Source organism: Pteropus alecto, unplaced genomic scaffold (genome assembly GCF_000325575.1).
Source record: "Pteropus alecto unplaced genomic scaffold, ASM32557v1 scaffold3, whole genome shotgun sequence".
Lineage (NCBI taxonomy): Eukaryota > Metazoa > Chordata > Mammalia > Chiroptera > Pteropodidae > Pteropus > Pteropus alecto.
In genome coordinates, this window is record NW_006442484.1 from 1 (window position 1) to 26,442 (window position 26,442).

At 49.1% G+C, this 26,442-nt stretch overlaps 1 protein-coding gene and 1 pseudogene across 1 annotated transcript in view; one reads left to right on the forward strand and one right to left on the reverse strand.

Annotated features, from left to right (window-relative positions):
- Positions 1–6: 6 nt before the first annotated feature.
- URB1 (URB1 ribosome biogenesis 1 homolog (S. cerevisiae)) overlaps positions 7–26,442 on the reverse strand; it is a 57,989-nt gene continuing 31,553 nt past the window's right edge. Inside the window, exons 21-37 of the mRNA XM_025039566.1 lie at positions 24,647–25,499; positions 23,958–24,159; positions 23,108–23,291; positions 20,962–21,020; positions 19,205–19,398; positions 18,101–18,211; positions 17,877–17,940; positions 16,974–17,145; positions 16,484–16,586; positions 8,799–8,959; positions 8,298–8,409; positions 6,756–6,862; positions 6,064–6,207; positions 4,776–4,885; positions 3,104–3,301; positions 1,472–1,713; positions 7–1,079 (exon numbers count right to left, since the gene is read on the reverse strand). Coding sequence (XP_024895334.1) covers positions 403–1,079; positions 1,472–1,713; positions 3,104–3,301; positions 4,776–4,885; positions 6,064–6,207; positions 6,756–6,862; positions 8,298–8,409; positions 8,799–8,959; positions 16,484–16,586; positions 16,974–17,145; positions 17,877–17,940; positions 18,101–18,211; positions 19,205–19,398; positions 20,962–21,020; positions 23,108–23,291; positions 23,958–24,159; positions 24,647–25,499 — 3,693 coding nt within the window. The 3' untranslated portion in view covers positions 7–402. The remainder of the gene's footprint in view (positions 1,080–1,471; positions 1,714–3,103; positions 3,302–4,775; positions 4,886–6,063; positions 6,208–6,755; positions 6,863–8,297; positions 8,410–8,798; positions 8,960–16,483; positions 16,587–16,973; positions 17,146–17,876; positions 17,941–18,100; positions 18,212–19,204; positions 19,399–20,961; positions 21,021–23,107; positions 23,292–23,957; positions 24,160–24,646; positions 25,500–26,442) is intronic.
- On the forward strand, positions 16,103–16,221 carry LOC112470486 (annotated as a pseudogene).

The window sequence follows — 26,442 nt, forward strand, 5'->3', positions numbered from 1 at the left end:
CCTTTTAAAGTCTCTGCTCTTCATTCGTTCGTGCACCCAAACCTTTAAGCACCTGCTAAACGCCAAGCACATAAACTGTGTATCTGTGTGCTTGTGTGTACATATGTACATGTGTGTGTCTATACACACACACATCTGTGCACACGCATTCATCAGGCCACGATGTGAAACATAGTTCTTCTTTTGGGAAATGGCTGAAATTTAGAAAAGCCACTGCTCTGTGAGTGGCAGGGCCCCTGGTGGGATGGGAGGTTGAGCTGAGTGTCCTCCACTGCACACGTGACCACCACTAATGGCTGTGCCTAAAGGGACAGGCACAGGCTTCCTCTCCCTCATTCAGGCTCAGAGGCAGACGCTCCAAAACCCCAGGGCTGCAGCGAGGGGTGGCCCAAGCACTTAATCTCAAGCAGAGGGTGCTCTCCAGCCCAGCCCAGCCCACTTGGGCATAGCCTCCACCTCTGGCCTAAGACCAGCATTACCTTGTGTGGCTCCGTCCTCCTCGTTCAGGAAGGATAGGCAGAGGGCCTCGACTGCAGGGTGGAAGGGGGTCCCCGCTGGGCCCTGGGCTGCTACCAACTGCAGCATGACGGTGTTGAACAGGCAGGCCACGCTCTGCTCGGGCCCCGCCGGCCCATCGGCTCCACAGAGCCGGCTGTACAGCTTAAATATGCTACTCTTCACGGCACTGTCCTTAAGAAGGTCAGCCACAACTGCCGTCTGTGGCAAAATGTGCTTCTTAAGCCAGCTAAGGAGTCCTGCGGCCTCTGCCCTGCTGAGTGGGTGCTCAGCCACAGACTGCAGCACCCAGCGGACCACCAGGGAGGTGACAGTGTACTCAGGGCCCGGCGCCTCGCTCCTGGGGGTGGCCTCATCTGCAGGCTCCTGAGCGGGTTCAGGGCTGGGGAATACTGGCCCCCAGTGGGTCAGTATGGACCTCAGGAGGCCTCTGCACTCCTCCAAGCTGGACGCCTGCAGCTCAGGGTCGGCCACCACCTCTGCCACCTCAGGCCTCCTCTTCCGGCCCCGTGGGCCTTTGGCTCGGGCTGGCATGACAGGCTTGTTCTTATCCTTGAGCATTTCTGTCATACACACAGAGAGAAGACAGGGGTGAGACCGGCGTACCTCCTACCCCACAGACCTGGGGGGCGGGGCCTGTAGTGGAGGAGGGGAGGGCGCGAGGGGAGACAGCTCACAGGCATGGTGCTTGGCACTGCCCCATCAGGGCACACTCCCATGCTTGGGGCACAGCAGTGTCGTTAGTCATAACAGGGGAGCCCCCCGAGAGTGGCAGAGCTGGAACGCAAAGCCAGGTCCTCTATCTCCCCTCCAAGGCCACGATGATGGATAGGCCTGTCTCTAAGCCTCATCCACTTTGGAAATGCTGCTCACGGAGGGAAAGATGCTGGCTGCTCTGGGGGGGAAGTGAGCAAAGCCTGGGGAACACGAGACAGTCACGGGCCCCGACACTCACTCAGCAGCCCCCTGACTTGGCATTTCTCCACGGCTGTGCTCAGGTCCTCCTGCAGCTTGACGTCCCTCTCGAGGAGGCTCCACTTGTGCAGGAGGACGAGGACATCTGTGGTGGACAGCACCATCTCATTGACGGTGAAGCGGTCCATGTCCTTGAAGGCCTGTGTGACGGTGGCCCGGTACCTCAGCACAGAGTCGAGCGCCCCAAAGAAGCTCATCAGCTGGGTGGAGGCCAAGGTGGGCCTGTCAGGAGCCAATGGCACAGACTGAGCAAAAGCTGCCCAGGACCAGGGCGGTCGCTGCAAATCAAAGACGCCAACAGGCCACCCATGCGCGACCCAGGCTCCTTCCTATGACAGACGTGAACCGGGACTGCTGGCACAGGGAACAGGGAGAAGCGAGCACCCTGGGGGAGGCAGAAGGGCCTGGAGTCCAACTCCGCCTGGAGGCACAGGAATCTCTCTGGAAATCGCAGCTGACAGAGAGCTGGGCAGAGAGCCCGGAGGCCAGGGCACCAGCCCCACAAAACCGTCGCGACCCGGGCTTCCTCCCATGACAGACGTGAACCGGGACTGCTGGCACAGGGAACAGGGAGAAGCGAGCACCCTGGGGGAGGCAGAAGGGCCTGGAGTCCAACTCCGCCTGGAGGCACAGGAATCTCTCTGGAAATCGCAGCTGACAGAGAGCTGGGCAGAGAGCCCGGAGGCCAGGGCACCAGCCCCACAAAACCGTCTCCTGCCGACTGCTCTCCGTCTCCTCGACTCTCAGACTCAAGTCAAGAGGCTCAGGAAAAGCCCTGGGACAGCACTGCCCACGGCCAGTCCCGACATGGCCGCTGGGAGGAAATCCGGCCCTGAACGCTAAGGAGTCTAAAACCCAGCACCATCTGCTCCAGTCCTTACTCCAAATAGCAGTCAGCTCTCAGAGACCAGGGTGTCTCTCAACAACCCCCATGTGAGAAACACGGCAATCCGGCACCGATTTCACAATTTAATTCAGAACAACATAAAACCAAATGCCCTGTTCTTTATCAAGTTTTCATTCTGAGATTACGATCCATTCCAATTAGCATCCCTCTGTTCCCAACTCAGAAATATGAGTGCACACAGTGTATTTTCCCTGACACAGTAAAATCTGAGGAGGATTTAGCTCGCTGAGAAAATCAAAAGCACCATTCCAAGGAGCTGGATGAAAACATTGAAGTTTTCAAGAAATTTGTGGACAAGTGGGTTGGTGCAGGCTGAGGCAGAGGCAAGGCTAAGGACACCTTAACTTCCTTAGGTTAAGGTCATGGAAGACACGTTCTTTCTACAACACGTCACTTTGCTTGAATCAAAATATCAAAGTAGGTGGTCTGCCTGCTAAAAGTGACCTGGTATGACAAGTTTCAGGTTTTGAGAGTGTGCAAAGTTCTCATGGCCTTGAAAAGAGTGTCGTTAAGCTGAAGCAAAAACGGGAAACAGCTAAAACAGGTTTCCTGACATCACCTGCAACTGGCCCAGCTCAACGCCAGGCCAACCACTGACAGGCCCTCTGGCCCAGAGCCTACCTGTGAGCTTGAACTGGGAACTTAGAGAGGTGACATTCACAAGTGACCACCCCCAGGGGTCAGGCCGGGTCGGGGAGGGCTTACCTCAGGTGCTTCGTGAGCACAATGAGAACATACAGGAACTCATCCACCAAGTGCAGGGCCAGCAGCTTCGGGGGCCCTGAGGCCCCAGGCTGGCAAGGAGGCCGGCTCCCCGCCTCCACTCCTTTGTCTCCCAAGTTGGTCACCCACAGGGTGTGCAGCAAGGAGATTATGTTGGAGAGCAGCTGAGTCTCCAGAAACCTAAAACCGAATATAGAACGCTCACTCTGTCACAGCCTCTCCTTTCGCTGACGTCTGTTGGAGGGGTGGGCGGGAACCACAGAATGCGCTGTGACGGTGGTGGCAGTATCTAGCGGTGGCTTAGCAGGCCTGTCCCCTCCTCTAACAATTCCATCTGCTTATCCCCCCCTGCCCCACCCCCACCCTGCAAGCGACCAAATGGGCACAAAGCCCATGAAAAGAGGACGGCTACCAACCCAGCCCCGACACGGCAGAGGCCGGCTCCCCTTTCTAACCAGACGACCACCCTAAGCCCCGACTAGAGGGACATTCTGCAGCCGCTGAGGGGGAGTAAGAAGAGCTGTCCCGTTCAGGAGAACAATTCGACTTCCAAAACAAAGTTAACAGCCAGGAAGAGAGAATTAGCCATTTATGCCTTTTATGAATCGGAAACAAGTCTGGAAGCTGATGAACAAAGACACATTCTAGATTAAGGATACCACTTTCTCTTAGAGAATGTTTTTTAAATACTTTTTAAAATGGACGAAGGGCCTGGATGTCCCTGGGCTCATAAGAGTAGTCAGTTCTTTGGGAGAAGCTACCTCCCGCCAAGTGCTGCCCACTAAGACAAGGTCCTTAGCCTTCCAGACAGCCTCAAACTTAGGAGACTAATAGGGATCAAAACAGATCATCAGGCTATGGACCGAACTGTGTCCCTCCTAAATTCACACGTGGAAGCCCTAACCTTCAATGTGACTATTTGGAGGTGGGGCCTCTGGGAGGTGACAGGCTTAGATGAGGTCATGAGGGTGGAGCTCCCATAACGGGATTAACGCTCTTATAAGGAGAAGAGACCAGAGCGCTCTTCCTGCCTTGTGAGGACCCAGCAGTCTGTAAGCTAGGAGAGAGCTGTCACCAGAGCCTACTATGGGGCCCTCTGACCTCAGACTTCCAGCCTCCAACTGTGAGAAAATCAATCCCTGCTGTCTGAGCTGCCCTGTCTGCTAAGTCACCATGGCCCCCGAGAAGTGAGACGAACACCCACTGGAGCCTTTCCTTGCTGTTCACTGAGCCCACAACCCTGGGCAGAGAGGAGCACTGTGACCCACCATCGCATGGGGGACTGACGCTCCTGAAATGGGAGGCCTGTTTCTACCTTGGGGGCTGCAGCGCTGAACCTTTAGATGGATGATGCCCCTCCAGGGGAGGAGCCTGGGCTGTGCAGACAGAGGCCGGCGCAGCATCCGCCAAGTGCGAACAGCAGCTGGCTCCTGTCATTCCACTCAGACAAGACCCTCAAAGACTTAAACTGAGGAAACGCCATTTCAGCACTATCAGGAGTTGGTGACAGGCATGTGGTGGCATTAGGGGACACTTTCAGACAACACGTATTCTACTGGACATTTCCGGTCGACGCTAAAGCCTGCAGCAAACACCAGTCTCCGTCCCACCCTCCTCCCACCTGACACACACCTCTCATCCACGAGGCGCTTACCTGCTCTCAAGGATGTGCAGGATCCACGTTAGAAGGCTGTAGTCTCGCAGGATCTCGTAGGCAGATTTGGCATCCCGGGCGGCATTCTGCAAGATTTCCAGAACCCAATTCTGAAAACCCAAAACAAAAAGTTTCTCTTCAGTGGGAAAACCTAACTTGATCGAAGGAACAATTCGAAAATATGAAACTTGTTATGGTTGCAGGTGACGACTGCACGTGCTGCTTTGCTAAGTCTGTAAGAGTGATGGCAGTGTAGGAAAGTGCCCTTTCCCCGCAAGTGACAGCTAGAGGACACAGACCTGCAAGGCAACCGCCGGGCCTCGGGGGAGGCCCACTTCTGCTAATCCATCACAAAGAACCAACCCACAAGCAAACATGCAGCGCACACACCACATGGCCCAGATCGGTCCAGCCATCCACGGTTGGTGGCCCATTGGTCTCAGCTTTATCGCCGGGGAAGGAAGACATAAAAATGGGACTGCTCCTCAAACTGTGAACTGCATGCTTTAGAATTCTCACATGCTATGAGAAGTAAGAAATTACCATACTCAAAGTCAGTTTATTCAAATGTTTCTTAATCGCGACTCACTTTTATTTACCCGCATAACAAAAGCTAGAAATTCACCTAAATACCAGGGGCTTTGCTATGTTACGTCCTCCTGTCCGTGGCACTTAGAACGCTCCCGCATGAGTGCTTGTTCTAGGGGACAGTTAGCGTGCTGGTTCCCTCATTAGCTGTGAGGCAGGCAGTGACAACTCCCAACTCTTGCTTCCCAGCTGAGTTGTGATGACCCACAGCTTTTGGGCTGGTTCCCTCATTAGCTGTGAGGCAGGCAGTGACAACTCCCAACTCTTGCTTCCCAGCTGAGTTGTGATGACCCGTCTGTCCAGGGCATTAGGTGAAATTGTGGTGGCTTGAGGGTGTCTCAGGGGAAGCACCTCGGTCATTTATGGGGGTAATTTGTTCCTACACTTCATAGCCAGCTCCAACGGCTGACACTTACTGCCCAGCACAGCCTCCTGCAGAGGCCTCGCCACCAGGGGAGGGCAGTGAGGGGGCAGCAACAGAAGCGACAGGACAGTGTCAACACCACAGCCGGTACCGCATGCAGGCCACGGGACAGACACCGATGGTACCTTTTTCAGTCCCTGAAAGTCAGCTTAATGCCAACTTGGTTGGTCATATCCAGGATGGGTTAGAACTCACATGAACTTGACTTCCAGGTAGAACCCTGAGAAAGAGCCTAGACCTTTCGGTCTCAAAAAATAACGTGTGGGATCCGCCTACCTGTGTCACTTCGTCACATAACGGGGTGTTGAAGAAGGAAAGGATGATGTGGAAAACCCCTCGCCTGGCATAGAGCTCATAGCAGTGCTTGTCTCGAATCCCCTGCCGCAGAATTCCAAAGATCCATTCCCGTTCGGTGTTTTGCTATGACCCAGGCAAACAAGAAACAACTGTTGAGTTTCTCTCACAACTCTTCAAATACCACTATTTTCAAGTGGTGACAAAGATCGGTCACTGCACAGCAGCCCTGATCTCCATTTCTGATGATATCAAAAGCCGTCAGTATTATCTTTGATTCAGTTTAGAGTCAGGAATAAAGGACCACGTTAAGTTTAAACACCAATCTGCGTTAATTCAGGCAGGTGTTCCATAAAAGCACATTTAATATTTACTCAGTGATTCACCAAAAAAATACGAAATGCCATAAAACGCAGACCTCTGAAGAAGAGTTTTTAAGGTGTGAGAAGCTACCTAAAAATGAACGCATGCCGTGAAAAGCACGTCCACGTGCAAGCCCTCGTGAACTTCTACTTTTTCTGACCGTCTTGCTCCAAACACTGCTTGAGCAATCGTGCTGGCTGAGCAGCAAACATACTAACGGGAGATGTCAGAATGACGGCTGCCACCAGTCAGGACGGCTGCGTCACCCATTTCCGGGGGCTTCGGGGCTGTGAGGACTCTGGAAGCGTTACCTCGAAGTCCGAGCTGTAGAAGAACTGGTAGAAGCCCGGAACCTTGCTCATGTTCAGAAACTCGTGTGACAGCAGGAACTTGTTGATCTTCAGGTACATGTGCTCCTCTGGGAACAGAGGCAGACAGTCACGACAGGCACCGACGGGACAGCCCGTGGTCTGCTGCAGTCAGGGGGTGGGAACCTGGGGTCAGCCAGCCCTCGCCCCTGGGGAGCTTTCGCGTCCTTGTCCAGGTTATTAGTTCTCGAGAACTGGAGTGCAGTAAGACACGTTAGGTCTACACTGCATACAGGCTTTCTCTGTGGCCCAGAAACCACGGCAGAAGGTGGAGTTCTTCAGAGATGCCACCCCTCCCCCGGTGCCAGCCTACTGTAGAAGCACCAGTCAGCTGGTGGGCAGAGTGAGACCAGGTCACACAGACAGCACAGGGCTAACGCTCACACCCACTGGCCTCCCTCCAAAGGGAATAGCCCAGTAAAGGGGGTGCAGATGCATTGGGGTCAATGGGGAGACACCCACCTCCTCCCCTGCCCCTTCCCACTGTAGGATCATGTCCTGTCTGTCCAGGCTGCCAGCGGCTTGACCCCACGACCATACGAGGTCACGATAGCTCAGGTAACAGACTAGACGGGAGGCCGAGATCAACACCATGCGGCCTCTGCAAAGATAATTTCTCAGAACAGCTTTTTTCTTTAGAGTCTGCAAATGGCTAATTACCTTGTTTCCTCCCCAGAATTTCTAAGATGAATAAAAAACCATGTAACAAAAGTGATGTAGGAGCAGATGAAAATCAGATCTGAGTTCTAACTGCAACATGGCTAGAGACTATCTGTGGGGCCTCGACAAGCTATCTAACCCTGGGGGCCTAAAGCTGGGGGGCTGTTTCCTCATCTGGAAATAAACATGTTACACTTAAGGACCCCTAACAGTATCAACGTTTTATGATTTTTCATTGAAAAAAAAAGTCTGAAGACAGACTATCTTCTATCACACCACCTCGGCAGTGGTGCCTGTTTTATAAAAAGGAACCTGTTCTAGTGCCTTCGGTGGCACCTCGTAGGAACCACAGGCCAGATGAATTCTGGCTACGGACCCAGGAGTGTGCTGACCGGCCTCCTCTGAGCCAACACCGAGGGTGCTCCTGCATCGGGCCCCGCTTTCCCCCCAGACGCCCTGATGCGCAGGACCCGTGTCCGCCTCTCAGCCTCGTGAGGCAGGCATGAGGATTTGCTTTCAACACAGTTCTTTCCCCATATTCTTTCCCCATCCCTACACACTGCTCTGCACCTTGCTTTGTCACTTAATTTTTCCTGGATTTCATAGGGACCCATTAGGCGTCTTCTCACAACCATCGCTTATTTACTGTCCAGTGCTGGTAGACATTGCATGGCTCCCCATCTTTCACTGTGGTAAACAATGGACGACCTTGATCCATCCTTTCTCACACGTATGACAGATTATATGTGTAGGATTCGTGTCCACAGGGGACTTGCTCGGCCTCAATATTTCAATCTCACCCCAACCTACTCCCATCAGTGGTACCTGGTTTCAGCATTTGCAGGGCTGCTTTGGCAATGAAGAGAGACAAAGTAAAGGTGAGTCTCATGTTCCTGGTTCGGATCCCATTGCGCACTACATCCAACAGGTAAAGTACCTTAAAACCAGGAAAAAGAAAAAAAAAAGAGCATTTTCAGAACTTTGACCAGCTTCGACGTGTGCAGCCTGAAGCACAGCTCTGCGGTGGCTCGTCACAGCCCAGGGCCACCACAATGGCGACGTCCTCGGGGTTTACACCAGAGAAGTAGTGGACAGGAAGTAGCCCGCTCTGCCCACCCACACAACCCAAGAGAAGCGACTGTAAGGGGAGACCTCACTCAACCACCCTGGGGGTGGAGGGCCAGACGCAACCTCCGGCATCTCCCCACAGGAGAAACAGATTTTATTCTTTATCAGAGGTCTCCTGGCAACTCGGATATCATTCCACGAACCCAGGGGGAGAGCCAGCCTGCGAAGCCCTCCAAGTCCACCCTGAGCTCCACTCACCTGGGACCGCTCTCGGAACCGGGCGCCCTCCACATGCGAATAGTAGGCCGCCAGGACGGAGTAGGCCACGGCTCGCATCTGAGGGTCATAGCTGCTGAGGGCCGCGACGGTCAGGCCCAGAGCATTTGAATCCAAAAATTTTCGACAATCCACCACAAATTCTATGGGAAATAAAACATACCATTAAACACACACACACAGACTCCACGATGCTTGTGCTACATGGCAAATTAAATTTCCTTCTGCATTTCACCAACATTGGCTATGCGTGCTAGATACTTCTGATGAAGTCAGACACAAGACTCTCTTCCCTTCTGTGGCAATAATTACCATACCTTCGGCCTCTGAGATACTTGTAAATCCCAACCAGGATGATTTCATTACTTCTCACAAATACCCAACGAGCCAGAGAAGGATGGAAGTGCCACTCAGACTTGAAACACAAGACCTCGGCATCTCCCAGCATCCCAGGGGCCAGGGCAGCACAACCAGGAGTAGGCAGAGGAAACCAGCTCCTGTTTCCACCTGTCAGCCTGCTGCCTCTGCTTTCCTACCTACGAGCTCCAGTAAGGAAAATCTGTAAGGCCGTTAAGCTGAGAAATTCAGCTGGAGCAAACCAGTCCGACCTGGTCCTTTTACAAAGGAATAAGTTATACCCACTTTGCAACTCTAGTTCTTCAAACCTGTAACAAAAATCTCACAAAAGAGAAGCCTATGAACCCTGAGAAAACTAGTCTAAAGAGAGCCTCCTTTGTTACCTGTGGGCCTCGAGAAACTCGCAGTCCTCCAGGAGAGGATGTGAGTGGGAGAGGTAGTCAGACATTCAAGGGGACCCACCTGACCATGTCTTAGAGGGCTTGATTATCACTAATAAAATTCAGGACACTTCAAATCCTCTTTAATAAAAACCCAGGCCTTTTGACAAGATAAATACTGTCAAGAAAAACCTCAGAATAGAGATAGGTCGCCATGTTTAAAAATGATTAAGTAGGGTTTGGTCGTGATAATTACACATGAAGATGTTCTTTTGATTGAGTGACTGGTGACCTAGTTACATTAGGAACCAAACACAAACCAACTGAAATGACTACCCCAAATGGGCAATCTTGGAATATGCTATCAATAAACGATACGTCATCTATAAAAAACCAAACTTTTTTTCTCTTCTCTCCCTAAAGTTAGACTTTCAAAAGGATAATGATAGCAATGAAAAGAAAAAGACCTAAGAAAATAATAAAAAGGAAAATTATGATAATCAGCTACTTCTCCTTAATCTAAACAGCTTCATAGCAATATTATGTTCCCAATCTGAGTGGCTTCCCAAAATCACTTTAAGCCATAGGTTTCCTTCCCTCTCAGAAGTAGCAGAGCTCACTGGAGCTTCTACTGGCACCCACCAAAGGCAGACTGATGCAGGGGGGCCACTTCCACACGGGTCCCTTCCGCTGTGTTTCTCAACTTCCATATCATGTCTAAGCATAACCAGGATTTACACTGCCAACCAAGACAGAGTGATAGGAACCAGATTCACCCGTTCACCTGAAGCAACTAGAAAACTGGACTGAAGAAATGAAACAGAGACTTTCAAGGTGTTGGACATGAGACAACAAAGGAGAGCGAACCTGAGAGGTGGGAAACAGGGTGAAGCCGGGCTGTCCTAGCTCACAGCCTAGAGTTCCCAGGCTATGGCACAGAAAGGGCGAACCTAGGTGGAGACGGGAGAACTCTGAGTTAAGACAGAGTGGGAGGCCTAGAAGGCTAAGGTGGCCAGAGTTCACAAGGCAGAGTCCCAGAGAAGAGAGCTCCACTGACAGGGACAGCATCCTCGGCTGAGTGCCCATCGATGGCACGTGCGTGTGAGGAAGCTCCCGAGGCTGGGAAAGGACCCCCTGAAAGGACTGGAAGAGACAACGCCAGGCTCACACCTGCCTGCAAGCAGCGCCTAGTCCCACCAGCCTGGGCGAAATCCTCACAGCTCACGGGGACAGGGGAGATTTCTCAGATTTTACCTTGGTTGTGGGGCAGAGTTCATCCCGGATTAAAAGTTGCTTTGGTCCCACCTAACAGAGATTAAAAGCAAGACTGGAAGGATCAAACCATTTCTGAGCAACTGGAATGTGTCCTAGGACAAAGCTCAAGAACACTCACAGCAATACAAAGATATCCAGCGCCAAACAAGGCAAAAACCACAATGTCTGGTTTCCAATAAAAAATTACCAGACATTCAAACAACCAGGAATACAACCTATTATGAAGAAAAAGCTCCACCATTCGAAAATGACCCAGATGTGCCATAGATAACAAAGTAGTAGAAAGAGACATAAAAAGTTATTGTTAACTATATTCTACAGATTCAAAAGCCAGCAGAAAGATTGAGCATATTAAGTAGAGATATGGAAGATATAAAAACCCGAACCAACTTTTTAGAGATGAAAATTAAAATGTTGGAGTTTGAAAGTGCACTGGATGGGATTATCATCAAATAAGGCATTGCAGAAAAAAGACTAGTAAACTTGAAATAGCAACAAAAACTATCCAACCTGAAATACAGAGACAAAAAAGAATTTAAAAATATGAACAGAGCATCAGTGAGTTGTAGGACAATTTTAAGCAGGCTCACATATGTGTAATTGGAGTCCCTGAAAATATTTGAAGAAATATGGCCAAAACTTTCCCAAATTTGACAAAAACTATAAACTTACAGAGCCAAGAAGCTCAATGAACACCCAAGCACATGAAATACAAAGAAAATTACACCAAAGTATATCATAATCAAATTGCTTAAAACCAGTGATAAAAAAAAATCTTAAAAGCAGCCACATAATGTACAAAGAAACAAAGATAATCATGAAAGTAGATTTCTTGTTAGAAATAATGCAATCCAGCAGTAACATCTTTAAAGTCCAGTAAGAAAAAACCCTGCTAACCTACAATTTTATACTCTGTAAAACTCTTTCAAAAGTTGTCTTTTTTTTCCATCAAAAAAAGCTAAAAGAATTGATCACCAGCAGACTTGAACTACAAGACTTCTTAAAGGAAGTATTTTAGACAGAAGGAAGATGACAGAGATGGAATTCTGAATCTACACAAAGGAGTGAAGGAAACCAAAAAATGGTATCTATATGGTAAATACAAAATATTTAAATCTCTTTAAAAGGTAATTGACAATTTGAAGCAACAACATATTGGGCTTTTACAGCACAGAAAAGTTAAATATGTGATAAAAAGAGCACGAAAGCCAAGAAAGGAGAAATGGATTGATACTGTTGTAAGGTGCTTCCACAATCCATGAAATGGTACAGTTTCAATTGAAGGTAAACTGCAATAAATCAAAGATGAATTAAACCTTAAAGCAACACACACACTCTCTCTCTCTCTCTCTCTCACTCGCGCTCTCTCTCATGCACGCATGCATTGTAGCTAAAAACCAACAAAGAAAACAGAATCATAGCAATAATCACATTAAATGCTAATGGCATATACATTTGAACTGAAAGGCAGAGACGGTTAGATTAGATTTTAAAAAGCAAAACCCAAGTGCATCAGTCTGCAGGAAACCACTTTTAATATTAAAATGCAGATTAAAAGCAAAGGATTGAAAAAGAATAATCTGAAGATTTGGATTCCAACAACTTATGGACTAAATTTTCTCATTTCTAACAAGTGACTATTTTTGATGGGAAGGGGCAAAAAAAAAAAAAAAACCCAAAGTTTTAAAAAGCATCAAACTATGGGATAAAATTATATTTTTTTGGAAAAGATGAGATGTGTTTAAAATATACTTACTTACCTACATAACAAATACACAAAGGGAATACATTTGAGAAAGAGAATAGTCCAAACATTTAATATTACACTCACTAAAAATAGTACTCAGCAGGCTAGGACATTTTTAGTAATCACTGACATTCTCCAAGACAAATGGATTTTCCACGTGTCCATGAGGAAAAGTCAATTACATGCTTTGTGGTCATCGCTGTTGTTCCGTGATGTCTTGGCTTTTTAACACTTAAGGAAAGAGCTGTCCTTGGGGGTTGAAAATAGGCTATTAAAAAGAAGTTACAAATGCCATTCTCTTTGTTGGCAGGGACCTCCTAAGTAGCAACTTGGGCTTCTGATAACAGATCTTCAGATCAAAATGGCTGAACCAGGATAATTATCAAGGATTAAAGTAAAAAGCACCCCATGTTTCATGGGCTTCGATGGCAGTGTGACTGTGCTGAACCATCAAGAACTCGCCCTCATGCCTCCTCTTACACAGTCCCTGCAGAGGTGGCATGGCAGGTTAAGGCTCAGCACGGTGGTCTGGTGATGAGGCTCAGAGAAGTGCACACAGGCCTTTCTGCCCTGTGGTAAATGTGAGCTATGAGCTGAAGATTTCAGCCCAGTTCTGTTGAGGACAAGAATTGCTGTGGAAAAAGCATTTGTCACTGCCACTGCTAACAGCCTTGGCTGGGCCTGTTTCTCAGCCAAGGACTCAAAAAAGGGAAGCTGTGAGGTTAAGAAAATAGGTTGCCATTTTCAGCAAAGGGTTGGAATGGAGCTGTGAGACTGTACTTTCTCTGAAGACTGGCAGCCACGTATATTAACTAATCATAAGCCCAATTTACAATTGCAAAATGTTTAGCAACACTGGACCCAGGTGCCACTTTAGGAAGTAAAAACATACTGTTAAAAAGTTCTACCACACATAGCATGGATGAATCTCAGAAATACAGTGTGGGATAAATGAAGTAGATACAAAAGAATATATAGTGTATGATGCCATCTACATCAAGTTCAACTATAGAATGCCAGTCTCTATTGGAAAGGAAGGGGTACCGACTAGCAAGGGGCTTGAGGGGCTAAAGATTATGTTCTGTTCCTTGATCCTGCTGGTGGCTGCACCAAAACTCAAGCAGTACATACAGGATTTGAGTAAGTTTCTACATATCACACTTCAGTAAAAGTGTAACACGTTGCTCATACTGCTTCACCAGGGCAAAAGCAAAAAAACAATACATTTTAAAAATAACATGAAAAAAAGATTCGTGACTTAATTCAACCACAAAAACAGCCTATATTGGCCATTATGCTATCCACATTCTTCTGTTCTGTTTAACTTACCATTAAAAAGCTAGATATTTATGTCGCCTCACAAACTGGTATGTTTCCCTTGATCAGGTAACAAAATTTGTTTAAAATGTTACGCTTCCATTTTTTGTTTTGGATGACAAATAGCCAGAGCAAAATTTAATGAACCTAGTTCTTCTTGGGTGAAAAAAAAATTAAAAAAAAAAAAAATTGTTTTCCAAGTCTTTGCCTTCTGTTTTCCTAAGAGCTCTATTGAGAGACAGTAACAGACTAAGTGACTTGTTATAATTCACTGAAGTCACCTCATATTTTTAGACTGTGGAAAATCTATTTTCATGTTTGATGAGAAACAGGCTGAGCGGCACAGCCAGGCATGCAGGGACGAGCAGAGCTTCCTGACCACACACCAGAAGGTGTGCCTCGGCTGCTCGGCTGCCGATGGTCGGCAGGTCGATTAAGATGCCTGCTTGTCACTGTCATACCCTGACACCTGCACGAAAGGTCCGGATCTTACAAACAGAATCTAGCTTAGCCACAGACCACAGTGCTCGTGGAGAGGGCAGTCAGAGCACACAAGGACTCCTGGAGGGCAAGCTCTCTGAAAACCCAGCCCTCTCGATCTTCTGTTGGGAATACTAAGGGCAGTGGTGGAGGATCAGCAAATCTGTTCATAAGTAAAGCGTTTGAGAAGAGAAAGATAATTTCAAGTTGAAAAAAAGGAAGAAACAGTCATGGCCTCCCTAGGCACCTAAATCTACATGGCCGCAGATTTAATCCAACAGGAAGGAGCTTTGGGAGACGCGATGGGCATCACGCCGGCCGAGCCAATGAGCAGAGACGCAGAACACACACCTCGGGCCACCCCACCACACTGTCCCTGAGAGGCCTTCTTCGCAGGCCCGAATGGAGTCATCACAGCCTTTAAGAACAGGTGGAAAGGAGACAGTCACTGCACAGCCTTGGACACCACTTGGTTTTTGAACTGTGAAATATTCTAACTAATGTTAAAAATGAATTAAATTAGATTTCTAATTCTGGGAAGATGGAATAGATGTATTTTCTCTATTTTTACTACAAAGTACAAATACTTTCTGCTCCCTGTGTCCCACACTTAGAGCTGAAGAAGCCAGAGAGCCCGAAACAGTGAACGGGCACAGTCGAGGCCGGAGCGAAAGCCCGCGCTCCTCTAGTCTCAGGACGAAGACTGGAAAAACACAGCCTACAAGACAGAAAACACTTAGGCGATTCCTGCTCTATTCCACCCAAACACCTCAGAAAAAATGTGGCCCTGCCCCCACCCAGGCCCCAAAGGTGGAGTGGGGAGACTAGACATCTGTGTCTGATAAATACGGGGTTTTAGCCCCAACCCCAAGCTGAGGTGGCTCCAAAGAAGGCCAGAGTAGAGAGGTGGGGCTTTCCCTTCCACTGGGCAGTGGGACACGCCTCTCCCCCAACCCCCGCCCCCGCAACTATGTCTCAGAGGAGGCCACCTGAGGAGCAGTAACAGGCCATTCCTGCCTCTCCCGGCCAGGAAGAGCAGTGCAGGCGTAATCCATAAAAGGACATCATCAAACTGAAAACTTTAGCTCTGTGAAAGATCCTCTTAAGAGGATGAAAAGATAAACTACAGACTGGGAGAAAATATTTGCAAACTACATATCCAACAAGAGACTAACATCTAGTGTACATAAAGAATCCTCAAAACTCAACAGTAAAAAAAAAAATCCCATTGGAAAATGGGTAAAAGACATGAACTGACATTTCACCAAAGAGGACATCAGATGGCAAACGAACCACAAGATGCTCAACGTCATTAGCCATTAGACATCAATGAGATATATATCATCACGCATCTGACATATCACCAACAAAATGCACAAACCAACACTCGACCAACCTGAGAATCAGACCTTGGTCGTCACAATGGCATAAGAATTGCTTTAGTTCTTTCCATCTCCCCCACCTGCAAAGACGTCCACCCTCAGGCTACTGGACACAAAACGTATTTTTGCTGAAACCAAGGAAAATGCCAACTTGAGCAGGCTCTCACTCGTTCTCAAGGACAAAATCTGTTGGCATTTGACCACCATCTACCTAAAATTCAGAAAAGACTCTTGTCCCTTTGTCCTTGACACCCAGATTAAAAATATTTTTTAAAAAATTACTGTATATTCAGAATATTAATTGTTACTTTGCTGAAAATCATTGGAATGAAAAATCACGGTAAACTAGTCTACGGCCATGCTACCCTGAACGTGCCCGATCCTGTCCGATCTTGGAAACTAAGCAGAGTTGGGCTTGGTTAGTAATTGGATGGGAGACCACCTAGGAAGACCAGGTGCTGTAGGCGTAAACAAATAAATAAATAAATAAATAAAATAAGGGATTGTAAGATGACAAGGTCCTTGCAATCTGTGAGGTCAACCAAGGGTTGCCTCGCCTAAAAAAAAGGAAAAGAAAAGAAAAATCACGGTAAGGTAAGAAGGCAGCTGAAGATCATTTAAGAAAGAGTAATAACAATCATTCCATAAGTAATAGTCACCACTCTGTGGTTACCCCTGAGCCTCCGCAGCAGGAACTGCCCCTTCCCCCCACCCCCAGGCTACATTTACCTGGCCTGGTCAATTCGCTGAAGAGATGAAGAAGGAAGCAGGGGTCATAAAGGTCACCAAGATCGGCTGTGCTCTTATCTTTAAATATGGGTTCCTGTGCATCCTGAAATAGCCGGAGATAGACAGACATGTATGTGCGCTTCGACCTCCAGAATGCAATGTCACATGAATGTTTACCCACTATATCTAGAGTTCAAACTATTTTGAATATTCAAGAACATTTAAAAAATGGTTCTGTAAAACACAGTGCTTGTGTATGACATGATATACTCGTTGGGGGTCAAGTCATAAACGGCACAAATGTTGTGGTAACTGTGGAAGCTGGGTGATGGGCAGGTGGCTCTGCATCTTTTACTTAAGAAGAAGGTACCAAACCACATGAAAAACCACGCTTACAGTCTACTAAAGCTGAAGTGCGAATGGAGGCCTTGGAGGGGAGGGCCCCACCCTGTGCATGCTCCCCGCTGGCTCTGTCCAGAGCCTCCCGCACCTCAGGGGGAAGCAGCCTCCGGTTCTGGGGGAAGTGGAGGATGGTCCTCATCATCCGGTCCCGATCCAGCAGGCGAAGGATGTCCCCAACGCTCGGCTGCTGCCACAGCGACTTGCCCAGGCTCCTGCAGGTCTTGTGATGCTCCACAGCCGCGGGGCCCCACATCAGCACCCTGGAGCAGAGAGGGGGCAGACTGGTCATGGGGCCCAGAGCAGCACCCTAGAGCTGGAGGGGGGTGCAGACTGGTAGTGGGGCCCCATAGCAGCATCCTAGAGCAGGAGAGCGGGGCAGACTGGTCCTGGGGCCCCACAGCAGCAACCTAGAGCCAGACAGGTGCAGACTGGTCACGGGGCCCCACCTGGACAGAATTGATGATGATGATGGCAGTAACCACCATCACAGGTAGTGTTGTCGAGCAGCTGTCGCACACAGAGAGAGAAAGACGGAAAGAAAAGAGACAAACACAGACATAGCACATGCATGCACTCAGACAGATGAGGGAGAGTGGAATTCATATCCAGTGGGCATTCTTCACTCACCCCCTGCCCAATCCCGTCACAAGTCATTCCTGCCTGAAGTACAAGGTTTTCAGAAAAATCAACTCAACTAGACACTTGTGGGGAGTGAGTATGAGGGCAGGTCCACCACAGACACGCACCCATCAACCAGCAGGGCGGCCCAGCCTATGCGGTGCCTGCCCACAGACAATCCCCATGGCATGAGGCCGAGCCTTCTGGAGCGGCCCACCTAGAGCCGCATGTGAGCTAAGGGAGCGCTATCCATCCCACCTCTTTCCGTGAGAATCAAAAAGGAACAGGAGAAACCTTGGGAGCTCACTGTGCGGAGCAGCTCCATCTTGGGGAGGCGCCTTCTAAGCCTGGGGCACCCAGGCCCAAAGCTCACCTGAAGTCGATGAGGCTGATGCTGTTCCGTTCGTACGCCCGGAGGAGAAGTAAAATCTTCTGGTCTAGGAGTCAGTCGAAAGTTAATTTAGCAAGGTGACCCCTCCCACCCCATCACACCACCCGGTCCCCACACACTCCCTGGCCACACCACCGCCTGTCCTCAAACACCTCCCTGGTCACACCGCCCGCCTGGTCCCCACACACTCCCTGTCACATCCTCACCCAGGACGCTGAGAGAGGCGCCATAGGCCCCGAGGAGCACTGCAAAGTGGCCGTTCTCACAGACAGAAGGGCACAGCCTAACCACCACTGACATCAGGTCCACCAGCGCTTCTGGAAGAAAAGGACATGGAAATGCACAGCGGAGCAGGGGGACGTGCACGTTCAGAAGAAAGGTAGAGAAGGAAGCGTTTTGGGGAACATTTAAAGGTCTGAGCAGCACTGGCCCTAGGGCTGCGTCCGGTCCCTTCGCCACCTTTTCCTTTTTCATAAACAAACACGTCTTCGCAATGGTCTCTCTTCCTTGGTCTTTGACAAGGCAGTCTCTCCCCACTCCCTCCTGCAAATTTTAAGCCAAAGATTTTAATATCTAATCATTTCTCTATGATTATATTGCCAAAATCTCTACTGTTCCTATTCCTGCCTAAATAGAAGGCTGGAGTCTTTTTACTTTTCTACGACCCACACCAGGAACTTGGGTATGGTCCTCTTCGACTTAGCAGTTTATTGTGGACAGACTTTGCAGTGATTTCTAAGGGTCTGGGGAAGTTAATTCTGTCTCTTAACAAGAGTGTGGCTTCAGGAGGGCAGGACCTTTCAGGCCATCTCCCCTGATGCCTCCACAGCGTACACCACACGTGGGATCACGGGTGCTACAGGGACCCAGGACCGAGTCAAAACTCGGCCTTCGAACAGTCCCCGAGCAGGGAACTCTCCACAGGGATGTTCAAACCCTTTGCCCTCGATAAAAGTTTCAATCCTCCCATTAAGACATTTCACACAACTAAACACCTTCTCCCCTGTCAGATACCCTTCGTGGCTCCCAACTCCCAGATTTTCACACTTGCCCATGATATGGCCATAAGACCACAAACACAAGTTCCATGAGCCAGAACGGGCTTTGAAAAGAGGTCTGCATTTGACCATCAGTCAGAGGAAACAATTCCCGAGCTTCGATTTGACAGAAAAAAACATTCTAATACCATTTTGGTAATGCTTCCCTAGCTCTGAAAACGTGTGGGCACCAAGCTTCAGGGCACAGCGAGCTCGATGAACGCAGGAGATAGTATCTGTCTGTGAAATGGGAGGGTGGGGGTCAGGGGTCACCTTTCACTGCACTGTCCGGGTTTTCCTCGTCCTCAGACTTGAGGAGGGTTGGCAGAAACAGGGAGTGCTGGGTGAGCATCATGTGGACCACTGGAAGCTGGATGAGCTTCGCGCACACAGAGCTTTCTGGAAGATACAGGAGCTGTAGGGCAGCATGAAACGCCTTCAAAAATGCATGGTCCTGATACCGATATCTAGGAAGCAAGAATCAAAATGGGAAAAAGATTCATAAAGGGGAACTTTATTTCACAGGAAACAAACAAAAAAACTTTATTAAGAAAATCCTCTAGCGTACCGCAAAGTGGGGAATTTAAAGCGCATGGTGATACACTCATCATCTAGATTCTACTGTTGCCATAGCATCACACTGGCTTTGCCACGTACCTTGCCGTCCCCCATCATGCGGGACACTTCAGAAAACGAGGTGTGTGTGGGGGTGCGGCACATTTACTGACAGCACAAACACCACACAAACTTCCTGTCTGGCTGAAATGCCAGGAGGCAGCAGAACCGCTGAACCTGAACTGAGACGACACTGTCCCCAGCCCCCCGCCGGCTCAGCCCTTCCTCCTTCCTCCCTCTCAACCACTCAACACTCCCAAACGGTCCAGAAGCTTCTCTGTCTTAAATCCCTTCAGAACCCACTAAAAGAATGAAAGCATCTTGCTCCAGGAAAAAGAACATTTTTAGTCACATCCAAGAATGTTAAGAGTCACTTAGCATACAGTGGGCATTCTGGAAATACAAATTAACCATAGACTGAAAGAAAGGTCACCATTTCATGACGGTGATCCATAGCTATCGTTAAGCTGTGAACCACCTTCACGTCCTTCTGTCCTCTTGGATAAAGCATTTTCTGTTTCAAGTTGATGAATAATCAGGCAAATGAAAATCACAGGCTCAATGACAGATCATTCCGTGACAACAGAGTCTGACCATATCGAGTGCTAGTGAGGACATGAGGAAAAAAACGAACTTTCCTACCGTGTTAGGTCAGCACGAAAACCCTGGGGAGCAAACTGGAGGTGCAGTAAAACGGAAGCTGCGCCCACACTAACAGCCAGCGAGCGCCCCTCCCCGAGAAAGGCTGGCATGCGGACACTAAGAAGCAGGTAACACTCTCACAGGAATGGGAGGAAGCACGGAAGGGGAGAAGGGCCGATGAAAGGGAGGTGTCATCCAGAGGGGACTGGCTAAATGCATTAACTGCGGTATGGTCACAAGGCAGAATACCCCACAGCACAAAAACGAATGACTTAGATGTACATGTGTCCACATGGGTAACTCGAAAACGTCTGAGTGCAAAAGAAGGACACATAAAGAATGATATACCTGTGTAAAATGTTAAACACACCAGACAACGTTATTTATTGTTTACAGACATACTGACATACAACCAGTTTTGAAAGCGGGCATGGTCATGACAAAGATCAACCACAGAAGAATGACACTTTCAGGCAAGGGAGGGAAAAGAATAAATTAGAACAAATATAGAAAACTGTCAGCATTTATTGAGTCTGAGTGCAGCAGTATTAGTCTCCACACATTTCTGGTTTTTAAAAACTATTTCGTGGTTTAAAGGTTGCTTCTCATCGCTGCTAGAAGCACACTGCACGCTGATAAGCAAATCGTCTAACTGCTACGTCACACGGCTCGTATCTCTAAAACTGGAGCAACACCATGCACACCCGGCGGTGCATCATCGATGAGAGGCACCCCCCTTACTGAACCGCACCAAGAAAATAAAACCGACTTACTTGAGTCCAGTCTTCACAAATTTCTGCCAATCACCAGGATCGACTTCATTAAGTGAACTCTATGAATAAAGTGACAAATATACATGGAACATCTCAATTTAGAATACAGAAGACAGAATTAAAATAAGAACTGCTCAGTACATGTGGAATATAGTTACCTAAACAATCTACAAAAGCGTGCAACTATTTCTTACTTTGATTTTTAAAACTGTTTCGTTATTTCCGCTAGTAGCTCTGATATTTTATTAGCAGACCTATGATCACCAAATGAGCAAAAGGAAATTTCTTAATGGTCCATTCATTTTTCCCTTTGTCTCCCATTTCAGACAGCGCTAACTGATCACACGACTACGTACGTGACAGCACCTCCGGCCAGGGGAAGGCCACTGTGCCACCAACGGAGCTGACACAAGTCCACACGCCCTGACCGACGTGGAGAAAATCTCCAAATGTGTTGCTGCGTTAAATCAGAAGAGCAGCTGCTCTGGAGGGAAAGGGACTGACTGGGAGGAAGCACAAGGGAACCTCCTATGAGGGTGAAAATCTCGGGCGGCAGTGTGGGCACTGGGGCATGTGCACTGTCAACACTGAACTGTGCCCTTAAGAGCTTCTATTTCACAATAGGAAAATACACCTCAGTTAAAAGAACGGGGCTGGTGCGGGATGTCAGTGGTGAGGGAGGCTGGGTCTGGTGGGGAGGCAGAGAGTATATGGGAACTCTGTACTTTCTGCTCGATTTTGCTGTGAGTCTAAAACTGCTGTTTAAAAAAGTCTGTTAAAAAGGAAAAAAGAGAAAGAAAGGTGAGACACAGAGGGAGGCATATGCCTTGAGTACAAAACTCCCTGACAGCACAGCCCGTCGCCTGGTCGTCAAGCCAGCCTGCGGGGGCTGACGATGGAGCCGGGCAGGGACATTCACTGCGACAGTGGCAGGTGGGCCCGCCCCGCTCCTCTGCAGCTCAGCTCTCTCCAGACTTGGGGACACGCCTCCTCTTTCTCAGTTCTGCCCTGTTTGGGTGCCTATGAGCCTTATATTCACAAACCTGTGACGTGATGAATTAAGGCTGAAATACGGGTTATAAAGTCTCTTAATACAACTATGTAGGCACACTGCTTGATCTATAATCTACGAATGTACTTGTCACACTTGTTAACTTTCACCCCGGGTTATTTTTCTGAGGATTACTTTTTAAGTCTTGGGTTCAGAGTTTAAACACAAGTCACAGACTCTACGACTTTTAAGAGAATTTTACACTGTGTACTGAAGAGTAACTCACATGCCAGCTTTTGGAATGTTAATTATTTCCTTGCAAAAATATAACATTTAAAAAAAAGGAACACTTCAATAGAAGAGAATAATGGCCAAAAATAGCTGCATATTTCCAAATTTTATGAAGACTCTAAATTCACAGTCAACAAGTTCACTAAACCCAAAGCACAGGAAGCCTGAAGAAAACTACATTGAGGCACATCATAATCAAATCGCTTTAACCAGTATTAAGAAAAACTTCCGAAAAGCAGCCAGAAATGGCTTAATATACAGAACAGAAATAAGAATGACAGATTTCTTATCGGAAACAATGCATGCCAGAAGACAGTGAAGCAACACCTTCAAAATGATTAAAGGAAATAGAAACTGTAGAATTTTATACCAGTGAAACTCTTTAACTCATTCTGAAGGCAGTGTTACCTGATCTTAAAACCAAACACATTGTAAAAAACTAAACTTATAAACATCACTCACGCACAGATGCAAAACTTCTTAATAAAATATCAAATCCAACAATATTTTAAAATAATACCTCATGATCAAGTAGGTTTATCCCAGGAATGCAAAGCTGGCTAACATTCAAAGATCAATTAATATAATTCATCTTATTAACAGACTAAGTGAAAAAACAAAACCATATAACCATCTCAGCTGATGCAACAAAGTGTGTTGACAAAATCCAACATCCATTCTGGATGTACGATGGCTCTTCCCATTAGGGGTCATGCCAGCTGCCACTTTGCTTCCATGACACGGCTCCTCTCATTTCTCAGCAGGCCACATTCAAGCCACTTGGCTTAGGATGCATCTGTAAACCTTGGTCTTTTGCTTTCTTAAACATCTAACCAAGACTCTAAGAAAAGATGAGACACCTACCAACAGCTGATTTAATCTCAGCAGCATTTGCCTCTCTTGCTCCTGGGTGCTGTCACTGTCTTGCTGACGACTGAAAGACGCAATCAGCCACTTTACACAGGACTCCAGCAGAGTCTTTTTCCAGGCACGCAGCTTTTCTGCCGACCCTTCCAGCACTGCCGAGACAGAGTCGGCCACGACCCAACTGCAGCAAAAGACGTAAGTCAAAGAGTGAGAGGTGATGGATGGCCAAACACCAATACCTTTACGTATAATCCGACATCACAATGGGCCACAAGCCCTATGCTACTCAAGCACAGGAATCACAGCTGTTCCCTGCCTCTCACTCAGATATCAGAATTTTTATTAGGAGAAACAACACTAGCACACCAGAAAAATATGTTATCTAAATCAGGCCATCTCAACCTCAGCAATACTGACATCTGGGTCAGATCGTTCCTCCTGTTGGGGGTGATGGAGTGGGGTAAAGGGGAGCTAGCTGTCCTGTGTGGTGCGTTATAGGATGTTTAGCAGCACCTCTGGCTTCCACCCTCTAGAGGCCAGAAGCAACACCCCGCGCTCATGTTGTACTAAAAAACATCAGACATTGCCAGCTATCCCCTGGCGAGGGCAAAACCACCCCAGTTGAGACCACTGCTCTTAGGGAATCAGAACCAGCCATCCACTTACAGAGACGTACTCACTCTGGCCAGGATGGCTGAAAGACTTCTCGTAGGAACTGCCTTCTGATAAACTGGCACGACAGATATTTGTGACAGATAAACTGGCAGCCATTTTTCATAAGTTTCTAAATACTCCAGAGAAAAGTGAGGCCGAGGGAAAAGCCATCAAACGATCTAAGCCTTCGTACCTCTTGTGACTGTCTGGAGTCTGAAGCAAGCTGGGCAAACGGTCCATGAGGACACTGAGGTCCTTGGCTCTTGCAAACGGGACCAGCTGGGCCAGGATCTCCTGATGCAGCCCAGGCTCGGGGGGCCCATCGGCACTCAGCAGCCTGGTCTGCAGGTGCCTCCACAGGGCCCTCCTCAAAACAGGAATGACAGCAGAGGACACTGGGGCGGAGACAAAAAGAGAGGCGGTCACACGAAATAGTGGCAAAAGAAGGGGCCGGGCCCAAGCTGCCTCAACTCAGCCTCAACTCACCAACGTACCTGATTGGGGACAGTGGGACAGGACAGGGGCAGTCACTCCGAATGACTCCCTCAACCTAACGAGGCCCAGCCCTGGTGCTGACCCTTCCTGGGCTCGAATGGCCCCACCTGCTGCCCACCTCCTCCCCCAGCCTCACGTGGTAACTTGGCGTGATGGGAGCATGGGGGCAGCACCTCCAGCCATTAGCCAAGAGTCTGGGGTGGGGGGTTCAGTAAGACTCTCTCATCTTTCTCAATCTCCAGAACTGAGTCAGAAGCTGCAGGAAAAACGGAACTAGACCAAACCGAGCACAAGAAGCTCCAGAGTTTACAAATGGCCACGCAGTTCCGCCTCCTCAGCCCACCCGACTTAAAATTCCCAGCTTCCCACAGCCACCCTTTCCCATACCTCTCACTGGGCGAGTGAACGGGCCCCGAGTCCTGCACTGGAGGTACACGTGGATGAGGGGCAGGAAGTCGTCGAGGCCCTCCTGCAGGCAGAGCCCCGCGCCGGCCTGCCCGCACCACAGCTCGAACCGCAGCAAGTGGGTGCAGCTCTGCTGCAGGATCAGGGCCGCGATGCCCAGGGCTGCCTGTGTCCGCCGGGCCAGGCAGTAGTCGAGCAGGTCGACCTTGACCACAGAGGCCAGCACAGGCTCTCTCTGCAGAGAGCGGAGGAACACGCTGTCCAGTTCGTCCACAGCCAACGTGGGGAGCAGAGTCCCTAGGCCTTTCACGTACTCAGAGGCCCAGAGCTCGCTGCTCGGCAGCTGATCCTGGGGGCTGCTGGTCAACAGCTGGACCAAGGTCTTGCCAAGAGCGTTCAAGCATCTCTCCTTCCCTGTGGACCTCATGGGTCGGTTTGACACCAGGTGGGCCTTGGGCAGGCTCAGCAGGGCCAGGGTGACCTCGCGGAGCTGGGCACCGTCCATATAGGCGTGCAGCCCCTGCAGGGCCTCCAGCTGCGGGAGAGTCTTTGGTGATGACGTGGCCAGGCCCGCCTTCCTGTTTTGTAGCTCCCTCAACACGCTCTGGGTGATGGCCTCCAAGTACCTGGACAAGAGGCCCAGCTGACCAATGCTCTGGAGAATTGGGGCACTTGCCATCAGCAGCTGCAGGACCCCTGCACTGAGGTGGGCCGCCAGGAGCTTCACGAGGACGGGGCTGAGGGTGTGCGGAGGAAGGGCCTGCTGCTCCAGGGCCAGGTACCAGCCCTCCAGTGTGGGATGTCTGAGGATGGCCACAAGCACCTCCTCCAGCGTCTGAAAGACAGTGACAAGGCACAGACCTCACAGACAGCCAAGGCCTGCAGGAAAAGGGCAGCAGTTGCTGTGGGAGCCTTCGCTGTGGTGAGTAGGACAGAGCACAAAGCGGCTCCTCAGCCATTCCACTCCCAAGCCTGCATGTCAGTGCCCTTCTCAGGGGTGCCCACAGCACCCCAACCCAAGCCTAGTCAGAACCGTATCCCACTGTCACGCATCTCTTCCCCCGAATGACCGTGCAGGCTGGACTGCGACATGGTCAGTGCCCCATCCAGACCGCAGGTATCTGACGAATTCAGCCCGAATGAATTTACAGCAGAGCAAAACTGCTCTCCACGGTCACTCAGTGCAGGGGACGGGCTATGCAGAAACGCCAAAACGTGACAGATCATCTGATTCCTCCTTAGCAGCCCTGCCCTCCTAAATAAATCTGGCTGAGGGACATGGGGATCGACTGACAAATGGGGCACAGCTCAGAGACCCTGTGTGTGAGGAAGGTGCACGGGACTTAAAGCTGTGAAGGTCCACAATCCAGAACTGAAGGTGACCCTGTCTCTAACCTCAGGAGAGCTGGGCCCCCTGTGACCCCCGAGGAAGCAGCTCTGACCGGCCACTGAGTAAAACCACTGAGCAGAGAGCAGCTGAGGACTCTGTGCTGGATTAGAGAATAATTTGATTAAGTCATTCTAAGTGGCCTCGCTGAACATGAATCCTAGTCAATGAAGTCACACTGATCCCTGGGAACAAGAATTTTCTTTCTTTACTTACTCTAGAGAGGACGAAAGAGAAGCCTATTACACTTTCCAACTGAACTTTGCCAATTAAAAAAAAGAAAAGCTCGGATCCACATTAGGACTGCTTTGCCCAGGTCGGCCAGGTAACAGGTGGCCCTGCGCCAACAGACACCCCCCAGAAGGTCCACTTGAAGATCGAAGGAAGACAG